Below are 26873 nucleotides of genomic sequence, written 5' to 3' on the forward strand. Positions count from 1 at the left end.
ATCGTAGAACTGTACACTTAAAATCTTTATAATCTTATAACTAATGTCACCCCAATAAATATAACTTAAAAAACAAACTGAGTGCCCAACATTTCAATGAAAGAACATTGTTTCCACTATAAATTCCCTGATTTAAATGAAAACAAAAACGTTACTGCTTTCTTTTATGAATGAAATGCAAACTATTATCATTAATGCTATTATTATTGATTTGATTTTAGTGTTTATTCATATATTTTAGTCACAAAGAAAATATTTCTTAGGACAATATTAAGATTATACAGCTTTTGTACCCACCCCAAATTTAATACACTTCATTATAAAGTATAAAAAGTTTAAAATTTATACTAGTTGACCCATAATTCTACCCCTGTGAACGTACCTGAAAAAATGCCTTAAGGAATTTATGTTCAAGAATGTTTTCTACAGAATTAAATTATTTTAGTAACAAAAGAATTATTTGATATTATATTATTAACTAACCACTGAAAACAGGAAATTAGTGGAATATGTTATGATACATCTTTACATTACAAAACTGCAGTCTTTGTAGAATAAGCAATTGTCACCAGCGGCTGGAGGGAGGAGGAGGCTGAGAGCAGTAGATGCGGAGGGCCTACCACTAAAACAGTCACAGAAGTCAACCATGCCCTCCCTACCTAAGATCTCCTTAATGCCACTACACAGAGTGTTTTTCTGAAGGAGCCACATCCTCTAGCTATAATAAATAGCTTACTACTGTCAACTACACATAAACTGCAAAGTATGAACATGAAATCCTGGATATACATAAAAAATAAACTCCTTAAGACCTGTGAAACAACCCTTACCTATATTTAAGATAAAGAAATATTTCAAAGACTCTGGGTAGTAATTTCAACTGTTCAAATTAACCCATACCTGACTTTCTTTGAATTGAAATTAATTCAATTGAACCTGACTTTCAATTGAACCTTTGAATTGAAACTATTTTTGACCTATTCTAATTTGCACAGGCATAATGGCTTTAAGAAAATATTTAATTAGTACAATGTCCAGGAAAAAACAAACAAACCATGTTTGAAATGAATGATATTCATTACTTAAGCTATTTCGGTATTAAGTAAACTGTACAGAGTTTTAAACAAAGTGCTTAACAATGGAATACTACAGGGTGGGGCAAAAATAGGTTTATAGTTGTGAGTACACAAAACACAGCATTTTGCCTTATATTATTATTTAATTATTGTATTATTTTTCCACACAAACAACTGTAAACCTGCTTTTGCCCCACCCTGTAAGCAGAAGTTAAAATTATAATGACTTGTAGATGAGTAAGAAAATGTTAGAGCAACCATCTAGTGCAAAAAGCAGAGTACTAAAAGATATGTAGATTACAGCTACAAGTATATGAAAACGGGTGATGGTGAAATTGAGGGTAACTCCCCAAAATATTTTAATAATATTTAAAAAAATAGGCATAAGGCAATTTTTCTAGACATAAAGGCACAGTTTGTTTCTTTTGAGATCCAGATTTTAAGTAAAGAAATAAAGAATAAAACTGAATGCACAGCTGTTTGCTTCTAGGAATACAAACAGGAGGAAATAAACAGAGGGAGGCTAATGTCTGGGAGACTGGGCTAACTACTTCATTCCCAGCTGTGTTTTAATTTGTATTACTCAACAGTAACAAACCCTTTTTATGACAGAGGCTGAGGATTTCCATTTGTGCCCAGTGAAAGTTAGAGGCACACCAGAAAATACTCAGAATGTTAGAATCAGTAATTTACTGTCTGATCTATACTCTAAATTGTACAACATCAGTTGAATTATTCAGGAGTTAATTCTAATTCAAAGCCATTTAAAAGCAGAGATGAGGACTCTGGTCAAGATGGAGGCACAGGCAGACATGCTTCGCCTCCCTGCATAAGCACAAGGAGGACCACAACTAACCTCAAAACAAAAAAACACCCAGAACTGCCAGAAAATGAAACTGCATGTAAGTCTTTACAAGCAAGGTTTTAAAGAAACCATATTCATCCAGATGGGTAGGAGGGGTGGAAAGAACATGGTGTGTTGGCTGCAAGGTGGCTGGTGGAACAGGAGGTCCCACATTCCCATGTAGCAGATAAAAATCAGGAGGGATACCTTGGGGCAGTCCCAGCCCCAGGCCAGACTGCCCAATTCCAGCACTGGGAAGAGAAAGAAACTGGGGCTGCAGAAGAAATTGCTGCTGTCTCAGAAGAGTCCGTTTAAAGGGCCAGCATGGTCCTAGAACGTACGCAATCCCACCCACTCTGGGGACCACCACCAGGACAACAGTTAGAAAGGCGCCAGTTGCATACAGAAAGTGGGTGAAGTGACTGGAAATGAAGCGAGTGCAAAGCAAGCCGCCAGCATCCAGGCAGCAACATAGTCCCCCGTCCAACCCCTCCCCCACATACAGGGCTACAAAGTGGTGAAGCCGGTTGCCCACTCTAGCAAATACTTAAGGTTCTACCCCACACAACTCCATCGGTGCACTAAAACAGAGCCAAAGAAGCTCTACCTAATACACAGAAATAAACAAAGGGGGGCTGCCAAATTGAGGAGATGAAAATATATGGCCCAAATGAAAGAACAGACAAGAACCCCAGGAAAAGAACTAAATGAAAGGGAGACAGCTAACCTTTCAAATGCAGAGTTCAAAACACTGGCAATAAGGATGCTCAGAGAACTCACTGAGTACGGCAACAATATAAAGGAAGAAATGAAGGTTACACTAAGTGAAATAAAGAAAAATCCAGGGGGAACCAACAGTGAAGGGAAAGAAGCCAGGGTTCAAATCAACAATTTGGAACATAAGAGAGAAATAAACATTCAACTAACAGAATGAAGAAATAAGAATTCAAAAAAACAAGGAGAATGCTAAGAAGACTCTGGGACATCTCCAGATGTGCCAATATCTGAATTATAGGGATGCCAGAAGAAGAAGAGAAAGAAATTGAAAACATATCTGAAAAAATAACGAAAGAAAACTTCCCTAATTTGGCAGAGGAAATAGTCAAAAAGTCCAGGAAGCATGAAAGTCTCAACCAAGTTGGACCCAAAAAGGACCATACCAAGACACATCACAATTAAAATGCCAAGGTTAAAGATAAAGAAAGAATCAAAAGCAGCAAGAGAAAAGCAGAGAGTTACCTACAAATGAGTTCCCATAAGACTCTCAGCTGATTTCTCAAAAGAAATTTTGCAGGCAAGAAGAGGCTGGAAAGAAATATTCAAAGTGATAAAAAGCAAGGAGCTACAACCTAAATCACTCCACCCGGCAAAACTATCACTTAGAATGGAAGGGCAGATAAAGTGCTTCCCAGACAAGGTAAAGTTCCTAAACCAGTTCTTCATCACCAAGCCATTATTACATGAAATGTTAAAGGGACTTATTTAAGAAAAAGAAGATCATAGCTATGAGCATTAAAATGACAACAAACTCACAACTATCAACAATTAAATCTAAAAAAAAACACAAACAAAGCAAACTACTACAACAGCAACAAAATCTCATAGGTATGGGGTTCATCTGGAGGGTTATCAGCTGGGAGGGAGGAAGGGGGGATGGGGATTAAAAAGCATAATTGGTAGGTACAAAATAGATAGGGGCACGTTAAGAATAGTATAGTAAGTGGAGAAGCCAAAGAACTTATATGCACGACTCATGGACATGAACTAAGGGGGGGGTGGGAACTGCTGGAGGGATAGGGGATCATGAGCAGAGGAGGGCAAAGTATGAAAAATTGGGACAACTGTAATATCATACTCAATAAAATATACTTTAAAAAATAAATAAAAATTAATTTATTTTTATAAAATAAAATGAAGAGCTGCCAGATCACTTACAAGGGATTTAAAATATATGAAGAATGGGCAAATGAAAATCATCCTTATTGCTGCAATAATACCAATTAATTAAACAAGCTGGCTTAGACCCAGGTCGGTTTATACCACTAGATCACAACCGCAAGTAGCCCCGTTCTTCACACTTCAAAAACCACACCAATATTTCTACCATAGCCACAGAGATTGGGGAGGCAGGGATATGTTCAAATATAAGTGAAATAATACATTAGCAGGTGAATGCCTTCTTTATAGCTACTTTAGACACCAGTTCCCTCTTTCTTTTTTTCCTGTTTTAAATGTAATGTCGAAGGAAGCCCAGGCCCATAAAAAATCAAGAAGGGGACATGCAAAAATGTACTATAAAACAGAGATTCTTCAAGTTATCAATTTTTAATGCCAGCATAAGATGACTACTCTTACACAGGACACTTTATAAGAAACTATGGTATGTATACAGCAGGGGAGAGGTGGTAGTTGGAGGGGATGAATGGTAATGGGAAAAAACACAATAAAAAAATGAAGTCTTAAGAAAAGAAACCTAATTTTATAGAATTAACTTTTTCAAATTTTATTATAAATTTGATCCCGATTTAAGACAATAGTTATATCAGTTAAAATGTGTTGAAAATTTTTTTTTCTTAAAAAGCTGGTCATAACAGATATGACATAGGTTCCATAAAAGGATTGATAAATTCCTTATGTGGGTACTACTCAAAACTTCTGCTGCATTAAAAAAACCTAGTGAATATTAAATAATCTGATTACCTATTTTTACATTGCAGATGAAGTGTTACCATAAAGGTTAATTGCTCAAAGATGTTTTCCAGTAGGGTGCAAACCCACCCACAAGGGCCAACCTACCCCAACACTAATCCCAGGCCTGCCAGTTCTCTAAGGTTTAGGCTCCTCACTTCCAAGGAGATGAAATGCTTACATTGGGAGAGGTACATAAATGCTCAGCAACTGGTGGGTAGGTCCCTATGGCATATGTAATAAATGACAATGCATATAAAACACTCAGCAGCGCCTAGAGCATAGTTAAGTGTTCCACAAATAGCAGATATTACATAAAACGAGTAGACAAGCACTTAGAACAAGTAACATGAATGTAGTCTCTAAACCAAGTAAGTATTTTCTCAAAATCTTAAAAAGTAAAAAACCCCACTATTGGTATGCATTTTTTAATCTCCAGTGTCTAGCACCATTCCTAGAAAAGAGCAGGTATGGGATAAACATTGTTACATGACTTAATAATATCTATCGAAATCAATTAAGAAGCTCTGAGTATTACTAGTTTGAGACCTTGTTTGTTTCATCTTTGCATTCCAGTGCCTGGCAGATTATGTAACACAGCATTCAGCTTCTTCTTTTTCATTTGATATAAATATAAGTTTATTTGAATATTTAAAACTTTAAAGTCAGGCAAGAGGCTTTGTGTCTGGACTACGACATTCGCAGGGTAAAGGCCAGGTCTGTCCAGCTCATTCCAATACTCCTAATAGATAGTCAATGTTTAACACATACTAGGGGCTCAAATATTTGAGTAAATGCCTGAATTTTTTTTTTTATGTTCTGTAGAAAGAAGAAAACAAAATCATGATTCCTAACCAGAGTTCATACCAAACACATACGTAAGAAGGTTATGATGAAAAAAATGACTGCTGGGAAGCTTTTTAAAGAAAAAAGTCTTGGTTTATGTCCAATGTCTCTCAATAAAGCCAGGAAAAAAGGAAAGAAAGTCCTGAAGTGACAAGTAGAGTAAGATTATCACAGTAATGGCCTAACAGCAGTGTTATCATTTTAGATCCCATAAACATTTACTCTAAATAGCATACTGAATTTTTGTGTGCTTTCTTAACAAAACTGAAACAATTCGCATTGGTCATATACAGTTTTACCAATAATATATGTTGTTTGCTTTCTAACCTGAGAAGCTCCATACAACCAACTTCCTATCCAACTTTTCATAAAGCTCTATCAAAATCTCTAATTACTTCCTCTTTCGTTTCCCAAAAGTTGTAATAACTGGCTTGGTTCTATGCCCTAAAAGAAAAAACAAAGAAAGGAAATGCTCCTATCTAATCTTTTTGACCCCTCTGCCAACTAAAGAGCATACCCCTAGGGAGGTCCCTGCAATACTAACTTTGAGAGATAATAAACAACGTAGGAAACTTCAAAAGGCAAGATTATAAAATGGAAACTATTTCCTAATACAAGTAATTCTCTTAAAAAGCAAACAAAGTAAAAGCCATAATAAAGAAACATTTCAGCCCTGGCTGATGTGGCTCTGTGGATTGAGCGCCAGCTTGCGAAATTAAGGGTCTCCAGTTTGATTCCTTGCCAGGGCACATGCCTGGGTTGCAGGCCAGGTCCCTGGTTGGGGGAGTGGGAGAGGCAACCAACAGATCTCTCTCTCATGCATCAATGTTTCCCTCCCTCTCCTTCTTCCTCCCTTCTCCTCTCTCTGAAAGTAAATAAAGTCTTTAAAAAAAGGAAAAAGAAAGAAATTGACAACTACCAGATTGGCAAAAATATAAAAGCTGGGCAGTATCAAGTGCTGACAAAGATATAAAGCAACAAGAACTCATGTTGGAGGGATTATAATAGCACAACCACTTTGGAAAATAATTTAAATGTATACAATAAAGTTGAAATGCACATACCTTATGATATCAATTATACTCAGTTATTTTTCTAGAGAAATCTTTATAAATGTGCTTGAGGATACACACAGTAATGTTCACACAAGAGCCATAAAATAGGATAGGAAATAAATATCCACCAACAGGAAACGGTTAAGCTACAGTATATGCTGTAGCATAAAAGGCTACAGACATAAAAATAAACTACATCAACTGTGGATGAATCTCACAAATAATTTTATCTAACACAATAAGCAAATCACATACAGAGTGACTTCACTATTGTAAAGGTTAAAAAGGAGAAATGGGAAATTAAATCATGGACTATATGTGAACTCAAGCAATTGTAACATTTAAAGAAAACCATGAGAATATTATAAACACAAAATAATGTACAGTGTCTACCAATGGGGGTGCGAAGAGTGGGGTCAAGGAGGGGCTTCAAAGGTTTGAGCATGTTCTATGGCTAAAGCTGAGTATCAAGTGTAGTGGTTATTCATTTTGTTTTCCTTCATCTCTGACAAGTTATGTTTATTTGGTATATATTAAGTTCTTCATAAGGAAATATAACATATACTCAAAAAAGGTTTTAAAAAGTCTTACATCAGATAAAAGTGATAAAATATTTCACCCACAGAGACTGGACTATTGCTAACTGCATAAAGTACACTCACCAGCATTGGACAGTTTACGTTACACCGACTATTTTAACCTGCCTTGCACTTCCAACAGAACAAGGGTAACCGAAGAGTCAGAGGCCAGAAAGTAATTATTAACAATTATTCTTCATGTTACAGAGTCCCTACTCATGAGTTTATAGTCAAGGTATTTCCAGGTGGTTCTGGGAATCCGTAGATCTTCTACTGTTGTTATTCTTATTCTGTTGCCTATTAGGCAACTTTGTGGTTTAAAGATTATGAAATTTTGGTCTGGTTCACTACACAGTTTCAACTTTGAAAGTGACTAACAGCAAAAGATGAGATTAAATATTTACATTTAAATATTTCATTAATACCCATGTAAAAAAACTTGATAAACAAAAATTAGAAAATATTGACCAGAAAATCCTGATCCTTGGATGTTAGACTTGACTTAGTCCTTGGTCTGTAGCACTACAAAAAGTAATTAAATCATTGTCCTTTAGCATTTGCATGTATCATTAATGTTTCATATTTTCAAATAGTTTACATTTGGAAAATGTCATTTTTTAATAAAAAGATACTTAAAATATTTTGGAAAAACTTACAGTACAAATACCAAAGCAATAAATGAGCTCATCTCTGCTCAGTATCCCAAGGGTTCACGATGTCTACCATAGGCCAAATGTCATGGTCTCCAGCATGGCCACTTTTCTCTAACATTCTACTGAACCTAAATCCATTAAGCCTCACAATGCCCAGGTTCAGACCGTCTCTATTCTACCTCCCAATCCACCCCTTGAACCAGCATTAGCCCTATGAGGTTTTGTTCTGTCAGTCCCTGACCCAGCCTCCACTTCGCCTCTATCTTGTAAACTGAACTACCTGTGAAGTGGTCCTCCATCATTAGCAAACTCCCCTATATCCTCAATCTCTTCTCAAAGCATCACCCCAACACCCTGGCTGTTAAAGACTTCCCCCTGAGGACAACGGGCGTCCTGCCGCACTCTCTCAAACAGCAACTGTTTATTCCCTACTCTTCAAGACCCTTCAACCACCTGAGCCATTCATTCCCTTAATTCTAGGACCCTGTCATCCCCAAAACATAACATGGCACAACTGAAATCCCCGTAAGCTTTACAATATGTTTCCAATGCTTCCTATGTATCTGCTCCTTGATTCTGAGCTGGCTTTGTGACTTCCTTTGACCAACAGAAAGTAGCGGAAGTGACGCTGTCCAAATTCTGAGCTCAGGCCTCAAGAGCTAGAGCACTTGCGCTCTTCACTTTCCTGGCATGAATGACACCTGCTTTCACCACGACAGCAAGCCTGGGCAAGCCTACTAGAGGACGAGAGATCATGCAAAGAGAGCCAAGTACAGGTAAGGCCATTCTAACCAGCCAAGATGAGCCAAGTCTCCTAGCTGACTCATAGTTGATCTCAAGACAACAGGAAACAAGAGAAACTAGAGAAATTGCCCAGGGATGTGTACATAATAATATAGTTCTTATTTTAAGGCGCTACATTTTTTGGATGGTTTGTTACATAGCAACATTAATTAATCATATCTATTCAACTTAGATTAGCTATTACATTTCTCTTTTAATGGTTTTGAGGACTTGAAGCCAAAAACTGTGAAGTATTTTAATTTCAGTGTCACCTGCAAACGAGGCTTTAATAGGAGGCCAGGCAGGAAATATTACTTGCAGAAAGGATTTAGAACCGTATGACAGGGTTGTATTTCTCCCACCAATAATAGTGCTTGTTTTCAGTTTAGAGTTTCTTTTGCAGCTCTACAAAAAGAGAACAGCAGCTGGAATGAAAATCATTCATGTTGATATTATAAAAATCTGGACTGTTAGGTAAATGTCCAAAACAGACCTGGGACTTCTTTTTGTAAGGAAAAAAAAAAAATAAGTACTTGATTTGCTTGTCCTTTTATCATTCTTTTCTTGAAATGCAGAAATTTCTCAGTGCAAACCATTTCTGAGAAACATATCTATTTTTCCAAATTTATAAAAATAATTTCATTTCTATTTTGCACATACCTCCTCTAAGAGCTTAAGTAAGCAGTATTTTATTGTATCTAAAGCTTAAATAGACCTACAGCCTAACTCAGCAATTCTAAATCTAACAACTATTTTATAAAAATATTTGCACATGACCACAAAGTTTATGTGTATGTTCACTGCAACAGTTTTAGAAATTGAGAAAAGCCTAAATGTCCAGCACGAGTATAACTAAATTATTAAAACATATTTTACACCTATTACAATGAGGATATTGACTTTTAACTACTAACATGAAAAGACCTAAGATGTTTACTAAGTAAAAAGGTAGTCAAAGAATAGTACATACAGAACAGGCCCATTTTTGTAAAAATACACATACACATACAAGTACACATACACATGCATGTAAATGCAGAAACAGTAGATTGGAAAGATAAACCGAACTGTTGATTCGTACAACCTCTTGGAGAGTTCAGGGGCGGGGGCAGGGAAACATAAAAGATTCCACAAACTGTTTCAGGAGGAAGAGTAACAGTTTCCAATAAATCTTCCTTGGAATGTAGAAGGCTACACTATCTGACCTTAAATTGTCACAGATGATTACTAGTTACATCACATGAATTAATCCAAAGGTCAAGTTAACAACCCAGTCAAGTATTTACGAATCACACATTCACATACACATGTTGATACACATATGACTCTATCCATCCATCCACACATACAACCCTAGGCTGAGCTTTCTCAATCATCACTATAGGTATTCTGATCCTCATCTATGAAGCCTGCTAAATTTTTTTCACTCCTCAATGGAAAAGAGCAGTCCTGGTATAAAATATGGGTATTCTGCAAACTAATCGAGCAGAAGATACCAATTATGGCTAACTTATACTACCAACTGTATTGTCAACGTGAAACCAGGATGAACAGAGGCTTAAGATTCAATTTACTCAAATACTCAGATGTTTTTAAACTACTTGGGCTTACATGCAAGCTCATAAAGTACTTTCAGTTTCTAGGTTTATGGCTTTATGATATAAATTCGTAGACATTAACTTAAGGATGGTAAATGCTTCCACATTCTCACCTAAGCCCCTGCAAACATCATTAGTGTATCACAATATGCTTTCTTAATGATCCAGAAGTTGGTCTCCCAATCTGAATAGTGTTCCAAACTGCTACTCCCAATCAGTTAGCGTTGAAGTGCTAGTTGAAACTCCCTTATCATCTCTGGTGCTCCATTACATCAATGGTCTGAAACAAACCACACTTCCTAGTATTTACAGGCTTGTATAGTCAGTCCTCTCTCACTTTTCATTTTGGCCTTGGTCATGTGACCTGTGTTGGCCACCAGGACATAAACAAGCGTGATGCAAGTCGAGGTTTTGTAAGTGCTAGCACACTGGAGTCTGTCCCCTTAGAAGCCAACTGTCAAGATATAAAGAAACTCTAAATAGACCACTAGGTGATAACACAGAACAAGGAAAAAGACACTGGATATTCTAGCCACAGCCCCGTTTCAGCTGAAGATTACCTGCACAAGTGACCTCAGTGACACCATGGAACAGAAGAACAGCCTAGCTAAACCCAGTCAACCCAAAAGAAGGTGAAGAATTACCAACTGTTGTTGTTTTAAGCCATTAAGTTTTGGGGGAACTGGTTATGTAGCAGCAGATAACTGAAAGACTAACACTGTCGCCAACCATCTGGAATCAACTACTAACAATCCGCATAGGTTCTCCATCAGTTACCTTTAAATTTTACCAGTCCATTCACGAGAATTTATTTTAAGTATGGACAAATTACAGCACTTTCATACACTCTCATAAACTGTGGGAGAGAACATAAGTCTATACAAACTTTCTAGAGAGCAATGTGGCAAAAAGTTGAGTGATAAACCTTTTAAAAAGCTCACACCCTTTCCCAATAATTCCAAGTCTATAAAACAAACATCCATATTAGAATGTTATATAAGAATTTTTCTCCTAAGACAAATCATAGTTAGTAAAACTTCTATTGAGTAAGTATATAATGATATGAGAACGCACAACGTAAGTTTAATTAAAATAATACTCAACACAGTATTAGCAATATGATGTAAATCTTTAAAAATATATGCATGATTATGCACATATAAGAAATATTAATAGAAATTCTCAGTGCATATAACACGAGTGAGTGACTTTTATTTTTTCCTTCTTTGTATGCCAGTATTTTCCAATGTCCTATCATAAAAATGAATCACTGCCCTGGCTGGAGTGGGTCAGTGGATTGAGCGCCATCTTAAGAACCAAAAGGTCACTGGTTCGATTCCTGGTTAGGGCACATGCCTGGGCTGTGGGCGTGCAAGAGCAACAGATCAATGTTTCTCTTACACAGTGATGTTTCTCTCCCATTCTTTCTCCCTCCCTTTCCCTGTCTCTAAAAAGTAAATAAAAGCTTTTTAAAAAATAAGAAAATAAAAAATTACTTCTATAATCAGAAAAAACACTTATTGTAAAACAGCTTGGAAAAAAAGCACAAACACCAACATAAACATTTATTTGATAGTTTGATTCGGAATCCTCTGACATTTCTTCACTAAATTTTTTAAAATGCCATCATTACTAGAATGCATCTGTATTCAGTGATGGAGCAACTTTTTAAAAGTAAATGCAGTAAAAGAGATGAATTTTCAATGGAGGGGGAAAATGACTAAGTATATAACGTATTACTTTCCCTCTGTCACTGCTTTGTACTATAAAAACTGAGCAAGGAGTTCCTTATTTCTTTTTAAAACTCTGCCACATTGTCCTATTTTACCGCGTTTTCAATTTTAGGTTAAACAGCTTTATAATATTTCATCAAATGGGTATTATATGCACCTTCAACCAAGTTCTGAAAATCCTGTTGGAATTGATTCAATATGAAGACAAATATTTTTTAAGAAAATCCTCACCTGAGGACATGCTTATTGATTTTAGAGAGAGGGAGAAAGAGGACAGAAACACCAATGTGTGAGAGAGAAACATCAAATGGTTTCTTCTTGCACACCCCAACTGGGAATCAAACTTGAGACTTTTCGGTTTATAAGAGGATGCTCCAACCACATGAGCTATACTGGCCAGGGCAAGAACAAAGCTCTTTATCATCTCAAAGGTAAATTCTCTCCTTTTTTTCTTAAGTCCATACCTATCCAAAGAAATAATATGTGTAATGAATCTAAGTCATTTGGAAGGGACAGGGAAAACCAAACCCAATTAGAACACCGATGGGAGGTATATAAATAGCAAGTTTCCATAGCCTGTGACTCAAGCACCAATGCCGGGACGTCTTCTCTGAAGTGGCCAGTGATTTCAGAAGAACCCCAGGGCATCCCTGGCCCACCATAGCAGGGTGGGGTTCTGATCGCAGTGAGGTCTACCGCCTTGGTTTCCTCAAATCTCTCTTGCCCCTGACAGCAGTACCAGAGTGATTTCTATTGTTTCTTGCTCAGAATTCAACACTTTCTCTTCATTCTGCTAGGTCCATTCTGCTAGGTCCAGGCCTAAACCATCCTGCACATCTTGAGGTACGACCTCTGAAAGTAAGGCAAAAGTCTCCTTGAAGAGCAGTTGGTATCAATAGCCCAGATGGCTTCTCTTGGGTGCTTCTCAGGTTACGTGCCACTTCACCAAATAACTCCCGAATGGCACAGAGGTTACTCCCAAATGGTCAAGGAAACTTCTGTCCCAAGTGGTTCTGAAACTCCTATCATCTGTACAACAGGAGAACTACTTTCTGTTTCTTTCAGGTTTCTATAGGACCAACTGATTTCAGTATTTTCAGATTTCGTCTACATTCACTTTACCCATGCTATTTTTTTTTTCTTTTATTGATTCTAGACAGGGGAAGGGAGGGAGAAAAGGAGGGAGAGAAACATCAACCAGTTGTCTCCTGAACGATCCCCAAGCAGAGCCAAGCTATTCTTGATAGTATAGATGTCAACATCTCCCTCGTTCTCTGGAAACCACAGCAGCCTGAACTGTGCAAGTTTCTAAATAGAAACAACATGGTCAACGGCAAGGCCTTGGTCTTGGTTGTCTCCAAACAGGCCTGCCAGGTCTCTGTCCTATCTTGGCTTTATCATACATCTGGTCCCACCTTCAGACCTCTGAGAAGATCCTGTCAGTCAGAGGAGAATCACATAAATCGAACTTGATAAACGGCTGGTTTAATAACTCATACTGGGTTAGTAACTCATACTGGGTTGGATAAATGTCACACGGAGAATAAATTTCACAAAGAGCCAAATTATAAAGTTTCTGAATAGCGTGATATTAAGCTGTCATTATCAAAATTTATTCAATCAAGAAATATTTATTGAGGAACTACTATGAGAAAGGCTTAGGCTAAGAGACGAAATACAGCGATGAGCAAGACTGCTTTTCATGAAGCTTACCTACCATATGGAGTGTGTGTAAGCAGGCATTAAACTAAGTGTTACCTTGATTCACACACACTTTCAAAACACAGTGTTTCTGAAATAAGGATTGAGGGGTTATTTAATATAATATGGTCGTGTCTCTCTTTTCCCTCCAAAAGCTATTATTAAATCAGTAGTAACTGATGATCACTGGCAGCTTAAAAGAAATATAGTAATTACATAATTAAATATTTAATCATAATCCTGTTAAGTACTAAGAAGTACAAGGAGAGAATCTGATGAGAAACAGAACTTACACTGGAGGGGCTCCATTAGCCCTCTAAACCCTCATCAATGGCCCTGAAGCTGGATCATGTGTCTCCTCCTCTGCTTGGACCTGCCGTGGTTCATCTCCCTGAGTAACAGCCAATCACATCAATCAATGAGGCCCCCACACATTCCGGCCCATTACTGCTCTGATTTCCCCTCCGTTTTCTCCTATACTCTTTCCTCATCACTCTTCTCTCCTGATTCTCTTACCCTGCTCAGTATTTTTTCTTACAGCGTTTATATATTTTTACATACTATACAACTTACTTATTTGTTTACTTAGTCTGACATCCCACTCCCCCTAAGGGTAGCTTTTTGGTCTATTTTGGTTAGTGCTGTATCCTCGTCACCAAGGCATATAATTATGAGTTCAAAATGTGGTGAAGAGAAATAAAAGAAAAACTGCATCAGTGGATGACTGATTGGGAGACCTCACCACTGGGATTGAAATAATAATCAAAATCAGTTGGCTAAGGCTTGCTCTCTACTCAATAGTAGGCAGTAACTTCAGTAACTTCTGCTACAGTTTTACTCCTTTTTCTAAATTTCCACCTCACACCAATCCTATCCCAAGTCTGTCTTTAGATATGGCAACACTCTCCCTCCGGTTATGGTCCAATCTCAACACCAAGACGCTATTTATTATTCATCTTCCAGGTGACTTTGCACTGCTCTGTTCTGATCCATTCTGTGGGGATTTCACAGCTGAACTTTCGGGGGCAGGCTCATCTCTATGCCTGTGAGAAAGTCCTCTTAATAGAGCTGGTCAAAGCATGATGTATACTTCACAGCGTTTTATCACAGTCCACAATGGTATGTTTGTGGTTATTTTATTACTGATTCTCCCACTAATTTAAATATAAGCTCCTTAAGACTAAGGTCTCTGTTTCACTGACAAAGCCTAAATCACTTGGCACACAGTAAACAACTCAGTATTTGTTGAACAAATGATGGCATTCCCAGCTTGGCTCTAATATACAGTCGATTAAGTAGCTGAGAGAGGATTTTGGGGGGAGGGAGTTGTGTTTCTTGTGCATAAGGAAATAATAGATGATAATGCTGGGAGTCTTATAAAAAGGCCAGATCTTAGCCCCTAAATTGCCATGCCCAGTAGCTCACATTGAAACCATCACTGACACCTCCACCCACAGTCCCCCCGGAACACCTTGCTCACTTATTCTAGCCGGCAGTGCCCATCATTCTTGTTGCCACTCAGACACAAAGGCTATGATTGGTTTTTGACCTCTCTTTCCCTGCCAACATCCTAGCTCCATAAGACTTGTAAGGCCTGTCAACTCCTTTTTAATGTCTTTTTTTAAATAAGAATTCTTTTTCTTAAAGATTTTATTTGTTTTTAGAGAGAAGGGAAGAGGAGAAAGAGAGGGAGAGAAACATCAGTGTGTGATTGCCCCTCACGTGTCCCCAAGCGGGGACTTGGCCTGCAACCCAATCTCGCACTCTGGGACTTGAACCAGTGACCCTTTGATTCGTAGGCCTGCACTCAGTCCACTGAGCTACACCAGCCAGGGCCTTAATATCTTTAAATCTATGGCCTCCTTCCTTTCCATTCCCACTGCTACTTGGTTCAAGCAACTACTTCCTAGATGATAGTAACAGACCCAAAATTGTTCTCTTTGATTCCAGGCTTCTTCCTTTCTAAGCCATGCTGCCTATATTAAAACCTCCCTTAAAACCTTCACTTCACACATTAATGCAGTGGCTTGCCTAAAAAATAAAAAGCTGAGCCTGACATTCGAAGACCAGACACAATATAGCTCCAAATAGTATTCCTAGTTTTACCCCCATTTTCTATGCTGACATCATTTACCAACTATCACTATCCACCACACACACTGTAATAGCCCCACCCCCATGCATTTATCCTACCATTCATTTCCATCAACCCATGTGAATTCCATCCTTACCCCCCAGGCCTAGCTCAACCCCCATCTTCCTCCTTCATGCCTTTCCAGGACAGCAGGCCAATTTGCCTCTTCCTCCTCTGCTTTCTTCTGACACTACCTGACAGACACTAGTATCAATTGTTCACACTATTACTCTAATTTACACATACACATATATACATGTAGCTTTTCACCAGTAACACCAACTTACGCATATCTGTTATAGGAAAATGAAAAGGTCACAGGAGAAGAGCATTCGTCAACCAACACTACTGAAGAACTCAATCCTTTTCACAGAACAGACAGAGGTGGGTACACAGGAGGTGGGTACACAGGAGGTGGGTACACAGGCATGTTTACATCTAGCTAGCTAGCCTCCAGGGCCTCCACATCTCACTGTTACAACCAATTTCATCTTTTCCTACTCTTCAGTTCTTCCCCCTTCCTAAACACCCACCAGCTTTGAGAATAAGGAAAAACACACAGAGGGGTCTATGCAGATTAGGGGACAAATCATTTGAGAAATCCAGAAAGGGTTCTCAAAATGCCACCACTTGAGTTGTGGAGGCTCCTTTTATTCTATCCCAGTTAACTCCTTCCTCATCATGGACTCAGCTTCCTCAGACAGTAACTGGATGCTAGGCATTAAGCTGCACGTGGGAATTCCAAGGAGAGGACACTGGGCAGGCCCAGTCTTGAGCAGTGGCCCTGGGGCCACAAAGATGGACAGTGGGATTCCACAATAACATTCCATATGGTTGCAAGTCCTGGTATCCCAATCTGGAAAGTCTACATGCATTTTATTATTGAAACAGTTATTTATGGCAAACTTTCCTAATCTGTCACAGAACACTCTTCTTTCCCTTTATAAAAATGGCATTTTAAAATCACATTTTTCCCCATTTCTTTTTTTGTTTTAATGTCTTTCTCCTACTAGACTGCAAGCTCCAGGAAGGCAGAGTCCCTGTACAGTGGTCACCCGTTATTCTCTAAGCCCCTAGAATAGTGCCTGGCATTTACTAGGCATTCGCAAGTATTCAACAGATGAAAAGAAATGACCAAATTCTAAGACACTGTCAATATACATACTAGTCAACAAGTTTTTGCGTTGAATAAGCTTTTGTTTGGAGGCTGGCCTACTAACCTAACCTCTGCTCTTGTTTCTATGAAAGAATACCTCTAGTCCCAAGCAACCAACTTACAGAGGGATACATATTATAAAACCTGCTATTACTTCCCTGTATTTTTAGGTATAGAAGGGTTTTAGCCCGGAGCCCTGAATTTGAATGCCAGTGACTAGCAGTGAAGGTATATGACCTACAGTTGGTCCTTAACCTCTTTAAGTTTCAGTTTCATCATCTGAGAAAAGACAAAGAAAACAAAAGGCTACCGTGAAGATTAAATTAATGCTATGCTGAAATGCCGCACACTAAGTAAGTCCATGTTTCCCACACCATCTCCATCTTTTAATGTACGTCTTTTACTGCAAACTCCTTGAAGGTTATTCCTAGCTGTGCTTTGCCTACTGAATTAGTAAAAAGTGCTTTACACAAGTAAGAATTACTTATTACAGTCCAAACTCTGTTATGAACATGAAAAAGAAATACAACGCCCATGAATTGTTCTGAGCAATATATAGTTATTGCTTAAGTAATCAAAATCCAATTTTAATATTATAGTACTACCAAATATACCAAACAAATTTTAAGTATCAAATACATAGTAATATATTCTAACATTCTTGTGGCAATTATGTCCTATTCCCCACCTTCACTCATTATTCTGTATTGTAATAACCTACGAAGAAACATTTTTTTCTCTCTTACATCCTTGAATAGCTACTTCATGTAACAATTCCCCTCACTGCAAGTTAGTTTGAAATTCTCAACACACGTTAGATCCTGCTATTGCAGATATTGAAATAAAACTTTGTTAGTCAAAATCAAACACTGCTCTATTTGCATATCTAAGAAAAAGTTCATTTTTTCAGAACTGAAAAAATTTTAAGTCAAGGAGAAAGCAATGTGAAAATACAACCTCAAAATTTATATACTATTTTATTATCCTGCAATGACTTTTTTTCATCTCCCATCCTGCCACATAAAACAATGACCTTTAAATAATCAGGGCAAAGTTTCTCACCCTTCAGAGAACACTGCTGTAAGATTTCCTTGGCACTTTACATTAACCATCTCAAAGCTTCGAGGCACAAAGGAACAGTCAACGACACATCCATTTTAAGTTGCCATGACCTGTCACTACAGAGTCATTAAGTGGTATCCTTCACAGAGTAAGCAGAGAGCTTTATAACTTTTAAATACATAAGATTATTTTCTGTACTTTATGAGCTAAGGTATTTGAATATTTAAAGCTATACTTTATAAATTATAAAACTCACTAACAATTACTGCTAAAGATAAGTAGCATGAATTAAGTTGTAAAAACAATACAGAAACTCAATAATCAAATTCAAACTGTGTGTACATATATTTACACACACATAATAAAGTATTTTAGAGGCTGGCTACCTTAAGGTACATGGAAAAAGTACTTTTCTCGGAAAAAAATTAAAGTATTAAATATTTATATTTAAGATAAAGAATTAATTTTCAAATACTACCATTTTGGGGCCAAATGGGTCTAGAGTAAAATACATTTTCTATATTATATATTCTGTGGTCTAACTGTATACTTTTATTAAAAACCAATTTGAAAGAATGTATGACGTTAAACTGATTATCCAACTCGTATCTGTACAACTCTTACTCTAATCGAGTCCTTTGTTGACATTAGCACTATTAACTGTTTCATGCAGCTCTGCGGGGAAGGCATGCACACAAAGTACAAACTGCAGCACCAGGAAGAAAGAAAGCACGCACAACTGGGGCACTACATCCATCGTACTTTTCTGTAAAAGCTTGACGAGTGAGACTAAAATAAAATAGTTAAGCAAGATAGGAAAGCCAAGCAGCTTTCCCTCCTTCCCACATCACCTCTTCTTGGCACTGTGAGTTCATTATTTCGTAGATTATTGTAAATTCTCACAACAGTATAAAATTCAAAGAAATTTAGATAGAATTTAGAAGTTGCCTTTCTCAGCTGGTCTAATTTAAAGATGTGAAGACTGACCTCCAAAGTGTTTTAAGAGGTTTAAGACTACTGTCTTGCCATGGCTGTGTGGCTCAGTGGATGGGGTCAAACCAAAGGGTCGCTGGTTCAATACCTGGGTGCCAGCCAGGTTCCCAGTAGGGGGCACACGAGAGGCAACCACACATTGATGTTTCTCTCCCTCTCTTTCTCCTTCCCTTCCCCTCTGTCTAAAAATAAAATCTTAAAAAAAATACTACTGTCTAGTTCTTCTCACTCTTCCCCACTCAGATGCCTTACCACCCACAATGACTCAATTGTCAATACCAAAAATTATCAAAGATAATTCTTTTTGGTAACCTACCATTCTGAGCAATAATCCCTAACTGCTACTAACAAAAACAAGTAAAAAGTTTCTAGGAAATCAGAACCTACATTAGGGATTTAACTATTCTTAAAAGAAATTAGTCTTTTGCCCTGGCAGGTACAGCTCAGTGGATTGAGTGCCAGCCTGCAAACAGAAGGGTAGCTGGTTCAATTCCCAGTCAGGGCACATGCCTGGGTTGTGGGCCAGGTCCCCATATGGGTGCATGCAAGAAGCAACCAATCCATGTAGTATCACTCACACTTTGATGTCTCCCCCTCTCCTTCTTTCTCCCTTCCCCTCTCTAAAAGTAAATGAATAAAATCTTAAAAAATATTTTTTTAAAAATTAGTCCTCTAATATAATCCAGAAAGGAAGGGCAGTAGAATCTATCAATCAACAAATCATATATTTTACATAAAGGAAGTTTAATGAGTGATGTTTCCCTAACATGCTCAATTTTAGAACAAATTACTTTCATAACCTAAATTTTTTATTGTTACTTTTAGACACAATTATTAGCCGTCTCTTAACAGCACATAACTGAAAAATACTAGTTTAAAATGTCCTCAGAGTTAAAGTAAAATTACAGCTTTCTTAATATTGTCCTCATTTTCCTGAAAAACTTACTTAGGCATGACACTCAAAAAAGATGCTAATTTGTTTAAGTCAGCATAAAAGAAAATCTAATCAAAATGGCTAGTAGAAGAAAACTCAGTCTCTCTTTAACAGCTTAGTTCTGAATTAAAATATACATATTCAGCCCACACAGAATAACATTTTGCACTCTCAAACATTCATCTATGAATGCACACAGTCACAGAAATTAAAACATAACTAAGAATTGTTGTGTAACTCCTATTTTTGTAAGATCAGTGAGACTGATGCAGTTCAAGTTACATTAAATAAAAATAAATGAACTCCATCTTCAGAAATACCAAGACATCCAAAAAAAAAGAAAAAGAAAAAGAAAAAGCATCTCTTTTCATGGCAATAAAAACTGCCTTTAAATTAAGATGAAAATAAACACTAGAAAAAATACTTGATGATGCTGTACTTCACTCATACCTTTAGTTTTAATCCATTTAATAATGTGTAACACAATCTCCAAATAAAAGCTGCAACTGAAAAACATCCAGAAGTACCACACCTGTGCTTTCCCTCTTTCTACATCCAAAAGCAAGCATTTCTAATACCCATAAATATGCTTTGACATTTTATATAAATACCGTTCTAAAAACTGTTGACGCCAAACAACCAATTATAATTCACTGGAAGTATGGCATGGTCTTAAAAATGTCATTTACTAAAATACCTTACAGGGCTGGATGAAATAATGGTAACTTTGGCTAGGTACCTGTAATTATTAACCAACTATTGACCTGTCACTCAAATCTATTCTCTTTCCAGCTTCAGTTCCTTAAAATTAAGCAAAAAATTTTAAAACAACAAAAATAAGCTCTTAAATAAATAAGCTTCTAATTTAAAATGAAAATAAAACCACCTTTATTCTCCCTTGGGGAATAAAAATTTTTCCTACATAATTTGACCTCAAGCATTGCATTTGTCCCAAAGTACTACCAAGTGAACTGTGACTAGAAATTCAATCTCTTATAGCATTAGTTTAAAGGTTAGGAGTGACTGGTCATCTCCCCTCTGCATGCTGCACTGAAAGCCTTTTATTCTATCACAAACATCAGCAACACATTTAGATACATTTTAAAAACTGAGATATTTAAACAAACTGAGCACATCACAGATACCCAACAGATGTTTGTGGGAACACTTGTTTTTCCTTTCAGCCCTGTCATTGTTCCTCAGGCTGTAACCCAGCCCTACATCTACCTCACTTCTGCTACTTACTAATAGCTCTGATCAAAAAAACACATGAAAAAATTCACATAAAAAGCAAAAAAAAAGATAACATGCTAAAGACAAAAATGTTATAATGCTGTATCACCCAGGAATCAGAAGAACCAAAAAGGTAATTGTGGCCATAAATGGTCCAATTTCCAAATCAATGAATGAATGTCCAGGCAAATAACACAAAAAAACTAGAGTATCATTGTTTCTCTCAAAATTCCACCATTATACAAAGGATGAAGTCAATATTACATAATAAACCTTAAAAAACCATAATCCTATCTAGACATACAAATATTCAACTGAACATTAATTGCAACGTTTGAATAGCCAAGGAAAAAACATAATAAGAAAACTCACTTTATATAGTATCTTGCACCTTCAAAAGTATATGCTTCTTCCCAGCCAGTAGGCAAATCTAAAAAACATACATTTCACAATTAGTATTATCTCACCAGGACAACAAAATAAGTTTCAATCCTTTTCACAATCAGCTATCTTCATTTATTAAGTCGGTTTCAAACAAAAAAGTGTTTAACTGGTAATAAAGCTCACAGTAGATAAAATATTTTTGGGGAAACAGCAATTCAAACTGCAAACCATCATAAAAGCATCACAACATCAGAGATTATCTGATAGGATGTATACACTTTAATGATCAGAGAGAGACCAAACAGAAGCCGTCTAATCCTAGGGTAAAATACCTATGAATGGTTGCCCCCCCTCAGAAAAAAAGCAAGCCAAAACAAACAAAACAAAAAACCTGTGCATTAAAATCAACACCTGCTCCTTCTCAGGTATAATGTGTCTATTTAAGACCATACCCTTCAGCTACCTAAATGATCCATCCAGGAAGTTTCATTGATGAGAAAAAACTTCCAAAGTACTAAATTAAGGGAAAAGAAATCTGACATCACATACTTCTACATGTATGTTTCTATTGACTTGACTTTAAGAGATGTGAAGTTTCAAGTAATAAACCTGGGAATAATGCAGCTGAACCATGGTAACTTTATTACATATTACTTACAAATGACTAGTGGCTTGGATTTAATCACAGTACCTCTCTGAAATAAAAAGCCATTAATGTGAGTACAAAACCAGAGTCAAAGCAAATAAACCAAACCAGAAAAAATCATAATCATGTTTTTAAATTATTAACGTGAAATAATGTAGGAGAATAAAATTTTTCTGTGGTGTCAATGTTATCAAATGTATGGGGGTAAAATGCGATACAAATTTACATTACACATAACCAAAATAAGAAACAATTCCACAATTAGGTTAAATAATTTAAATACTAGATTGTCTCCAAAATAAATCTGCTACTATCCATAAGGCAAAGAGGCCAGCAGAGTTGAAATAAACATGCAAAACATTGGAAGGTATATTTAAGTCAAATACTGCTCAGAGGAGTGAGGAAATATGACGGTGTTATTAGTCAGAAATGCCTTAAAAATGTAATCTCATGTTTGCTACACCAACCTTCCCTTTCCTCCTCCACCTTTTTGCCAAATTTAGAGACATTAGTCACTTTAGTGAACTCCAGAATTTGAAAGAAAAAGCAGGTTTAATATCCTGCCAACTTTAAGAGAGTCAGAATCCTAGAGTTGGAGAGAAAGTAGTATCCTGGAAGGCAGCTGTGAAGAACTGCTGGAGGCGGCCTCACCTTCGACCCAAACAGTTCTTAAGCCCCTCCAATCACGAGAAATAGAGGCAGGCCAGTTAGAGAACACATGTTACATTTCAAAGACAAACAAGTTTCATGAATGTAAACAAAGAACGACAAAAGAAAGCCAGACCGGCACTGAAGCTACAACCAGCCTTTCTCCAGCTCAACTCACATTTTAGCAAACAGCCTACCCAAGGAACAGGAGAGATCTGCTTCCCCGCCGATCTCCTCCAATTAGGGCACAAATGCCCACACAAGGGACACCCCCTTGCACGCCCACCGCCTCCTGGCAGGCTGTACAACCTCTGTGCGGCTGCCGGGGACTTTGAATCTGTCTGGCCAGCAAGTGCGGCTGTAAATGCCTCCTCCGGCAGGAGGGAAAGGGCCCAGCATTTCCTGAGCTGATCTTGGTCAGATAGGATCACAGCACCCCCAAACTTCTCTCTTCTGCACCTACCCACAAATCCCACCTAGTAGGAGGAGGAAGCTGCACAGCAGGAGGCAGCTCTCCCGGGAGGAGGGAGAGGATGTGAACACTTTTTCTCAGCGAACCAGTGGCAGGGTCCCAGGCTGCAGGGAGGGGAGTGGAAACGGTCTTCCTAAACATTGAAATGGGGTGGGGGACTTGGAAGGGGCGGGGGAGAGTAGTAAAAGTGAGGAGTGGCTGCGAGAGGTAAAACTCAGGATTCCAGGGAGAGGGGAGTCGGCCACCACAGGGGCGTGAGGGTTGTCCAGGTTGGGATGGGGAGAGGGCGCAGGAAGAGGGCGCCGTCTCCAAGTGGTGATGAAAGGCTGTGGAAACGAGGGGCGTCCAGAGACTCGAAAGAACTCCGGTGGCGGGTCCCCTGCTGACCCCCGCCTCACCTCGCCGCCTCCCGGGACTGCAGCTCGGGGCAGGTTGCCGGGAGGCGGGTGGCCGTGATCTGCCGCCTCCTCCAGGCGGAGCCCAACTCCGATGGGGCCCGGCCGGGCTCAGCGTTACCTGTACTCTGCCGACGGTGTCCGGTGACCACGGCCTCGCCAGTGACAGGATGCAGCCAGGTGGTGCTCTTAGCCTCCTCGCTGCAGGGGTGAGAGAAAGGGCAGAGACCGAGCGTGAGTGGGGGCGCGAGAGGAGCCGAGGGGGCTGAAGCGGCACAGACCGGGCTCTCTCCCCCCTTCTCGGCAGCCTCCCGCACCCTCCGGGTCCCCACGCCGTCCCCAGCTCTTTACTTGATGAAAAAGACTCGGCCGCCCCTGGTGATCCCGTAAGTCCAGGACCGGGGCAGCGAACAGATACACTCCAGGTTCAGATCCGCCGCCATGTCTGATCCCCAGCCACGGCCGCCGCCGCCTTCTCCTGCTGCCGCCGCGGGAGGAGGGAGCGAGCGAGCGAGGAGAACGCGGAGCAAACGCGGCCGGAGCGCGCCTTTCCAGCCCGGCGCGCCCCCGCGCGCGCCCTACCCCCTCGGGCGGCGCCCGCCCTGCCGCCCCAGCTGGGTCCGGTGCTCGTCGCCGCCCCTCCGCATCCTCTGTGACCGCCCGCCAGCCGCCCCGCCGCGCGCTCGGGGGATGGGCGAGCGGCGCCGCGCCCCGCGACCAAAACACTCCCTCGCGCCCCTCCCGCGCTCCCGCCCCCTGCCCCCCCGCCCCCGCGCCCGCTGGAGCGAAGGTTCCGGGATCGATATAAAAACCCAGAAAAAAAAACGCCTCTGCCCCCAGGGCTTTGCCCCGAAGCTTCCCAGCATGAAGCGCGACGCCAGAGAGCGTAGTCCCCACGCCCGTGATTGCTCCTTGTTTTAAAACAACAAAAGCACAGCGTATGAGCTTTGTTTTATAAGATATACTGGCTATCCAAAGAGATTTTTTAAAATATATATTTCTACCTTTAAAATAGAAAGCTCCCGAAAGGTTTCTCCTATTTGTATTTTGTGCGTCAGATAGCAAAGGTTTGACTAGTTACCTGACTGGTGAAATGTAAATGGATTCGGACTTCACAAATTTTCCTCCTTCCTTAAACCATATAATGTTTTGTAAAAACTTGTCTTTTTCTCTTATATTTTTTAAAAAGGTTCACTTATTGTCAATCTGGATTTCTACTGTCCCTTATCTCCCATAAATTACAGTAATAGCTAACTTTGCAGAGTCCTTGAAAGGGTGTACATTTTAAATCACAGCGACGCTAATGATGCTGTTATAATCCCCATTTAATGAATGGGAAAAATGAGGTTTATAGAAACAGCAACTTCCCCAAGGTCATAGTAGTAAGTGGCAAAGCCTGAATTCAAACAGGCTCTAGTATTTCAAAAGTCTATTTGTACAACCACATTGCTATACTTATTCTAAAAATCTTGTTTACCCTCCCTCTTCTTCACCCCACCTTTTTGTTCTTTGAAGAAGGGAAGGGCATATTTCACTGCAAATGAGATCTTCCTTAACACTGTTTTAAGAGTACTTTACTCTTCCCATTGTATCTGGTCCTTAGCCACACTTGGAATTGCTTAGGCATCTTTGCAGCAAGATGACTCACTCCAACAGGATCCACAGTTCAATAATAATAGTACTACTGTACTTTGTATTCTTATAGAACCTATTTCTCACCAGTTTGGAGGTGCTGCTGAAGCATTATTTCATTTATCTTGCCAGTAGCACAAAGAGGCAAATAATCTTTTCAATTTTTAAAGAAACTAAGGCACAGAAAGGGTAAATGACGTTGGCCAAAGCCATATCCAGCAAGTCAGGTGGGGTCTGGATGAGAATGTAGTTTTATGGACTTTTTTTCTCCTATTCTAATTCCCCAAGGCCATTCTGTCTTTGGTGAAAAGGAGTCTGCAATTACTGCTATAATTTTCCTGTCTATCTGCATACACAGGGAGAAAGAAATAACGTCACTTTAATGTTTTCTCTTTTTGGTTCCTTTGCATTCCCCTCTTTAATTTCACTACTTATTACTTCTTGACATCTTATCTCCTGCCCAGTCTCTGGGGGAAAAAATTACTTTTGAAAAAAAATCAATGAATAACTAGCAGGAAATGTTTCACATTACCATCAGTGGTCACTGGATATAGCATAGAAAGAAAATCAAGAGCTATTGACTTTATATTGTGCTATCATTACAAATTTTAAAAATCTGAAGCGAATCTTTTAAATATTATAACTTTAGAAAGTTGGTGCCTCTTGGTCCAGCTATAATGTTTGACTTTTTGACTATGTATTGCTGAGAAGTCTTTAAGCTGGCCATATGTTTTATGGGGATTCCTTTTAGCAAAAAAATATTTCAGAAAGTGCAAGAAATATTTCAAAAAGTGATAGAGATTCATTTAATAAAAACATGTACGTTACCATTGCTGAAATGGTAGCCTAAAATCTTCAGTACAATTCTATAATATATTCCAACATTTAGGAAAAGCAGTAAATAAAAAACTTAGGGAATCACATACAAAATGAGGCATGCTTCTGATTTGGGGAAATAATAGTCCTTGTGGCTTCCAGGAGGTAATCAAAGTACCATCATATATTAGAATGTCAGGCATTCTGGATAATTTTCACCCTTAATTAGTAACATTGTATTTTTCTTAAAATTTTTCTAGAATGCCCCCTCTCTGTAACCTTGTCACCTTATCCTGGTCTGCTTTACCTTCCAGTTTTGTGTGTATGTGTGTCTCCACTGCAGGAGGCTAGGGATCCTGCCCGCCCCATCCCTTGAATCCTACCCAACCTTAAATCAGTACTTGAATAGTTATTGAACTTCATTTTCTTCCCATTCCTTGACCTCCCAACAGAGTTATTTCCTAATAACATATCTCCTTTTTATCCCCCATATCTCTTCAATAACTGACTCAGACCTAAACTCATATAACCTCTGATTTTATTGCATTCTTTTTATATTTCCATCCTGTGAAACTCTTCAGTTTCTTATATCATGATCTGCTTTTTTGAGGTGTATTATCCTATGGCTAGTGCAGCTGCTCCAAAAAAAGAGAAGAGGTTTAAAAAGTACTGGGCACTAAAAATAAACACTACTCTGTATAAATAAAGGGCAACCCTTGTTCTAAAGAGCTTCCAGTTAAAGTATTACAGAAAAATACACACAATGACAAGAAAAACTCAAAGGAAAGTTTCTTAAAATATGAAAAAAGAAAC

General features: G+C 38.6%; 1 protein-coding gene across 3 annotated transcripts in view; it reads right to left on the reverse strand.

The window, feature by feature from the left end:
- Nucleotides 1-24307, reverse strand: part of PLEKHA5 (pleckstrin homology domain containing A5) — a 201743-nt gene extending 177436 nt beyond the window's left edge. For 2 of the 3 annotated variants that reach the window (XM_045829211.1, XM_045829210.1), the window contains exons 1-3: nucleotides 23964-24304; nucleotides 23734-23813; nucleotides 21440-21497 (exon numbers count right to left, since the gene is read on the reverse strand). In XM_045829211.1, the coding sequence (XP_045685167.1) occupies nucleotides 21440-21497; nucleotides 23734-23813; nucleotides 23964-24055 (230 nt within the window). In that variant the 5' untranslated portion in view covers nucleotides 24056-24304. Of the gene's footprint in view, nucleotides 1-21439; nucleotides 21498-23733; nucleotides 23814-23963 lie in introns of all 3 variants that reach the window. The other variant, XM_045829213.1, reaches the window with a different exon arrangement.
- Nucleotides 24308-26873: the final 2566 nt, after the last annotated feature.

This window comes from Phyllostomus hastatus, unplaced genomic scaffold, assembly GCF_019186645.2.
Source record: "Phyllostomus hastatus isolate PE091 unplaced genomic scaffold, TTU_PhHast_1.1 phas_scaffold_93, whole genome shotgun sequence".
Lineage (NCBI taxonomy): Eukaryota > Metazoa > Chordata > Mammalia > Chiroptera > Phyllostomidae > Phyllostomus > Phyllostomus hastatus.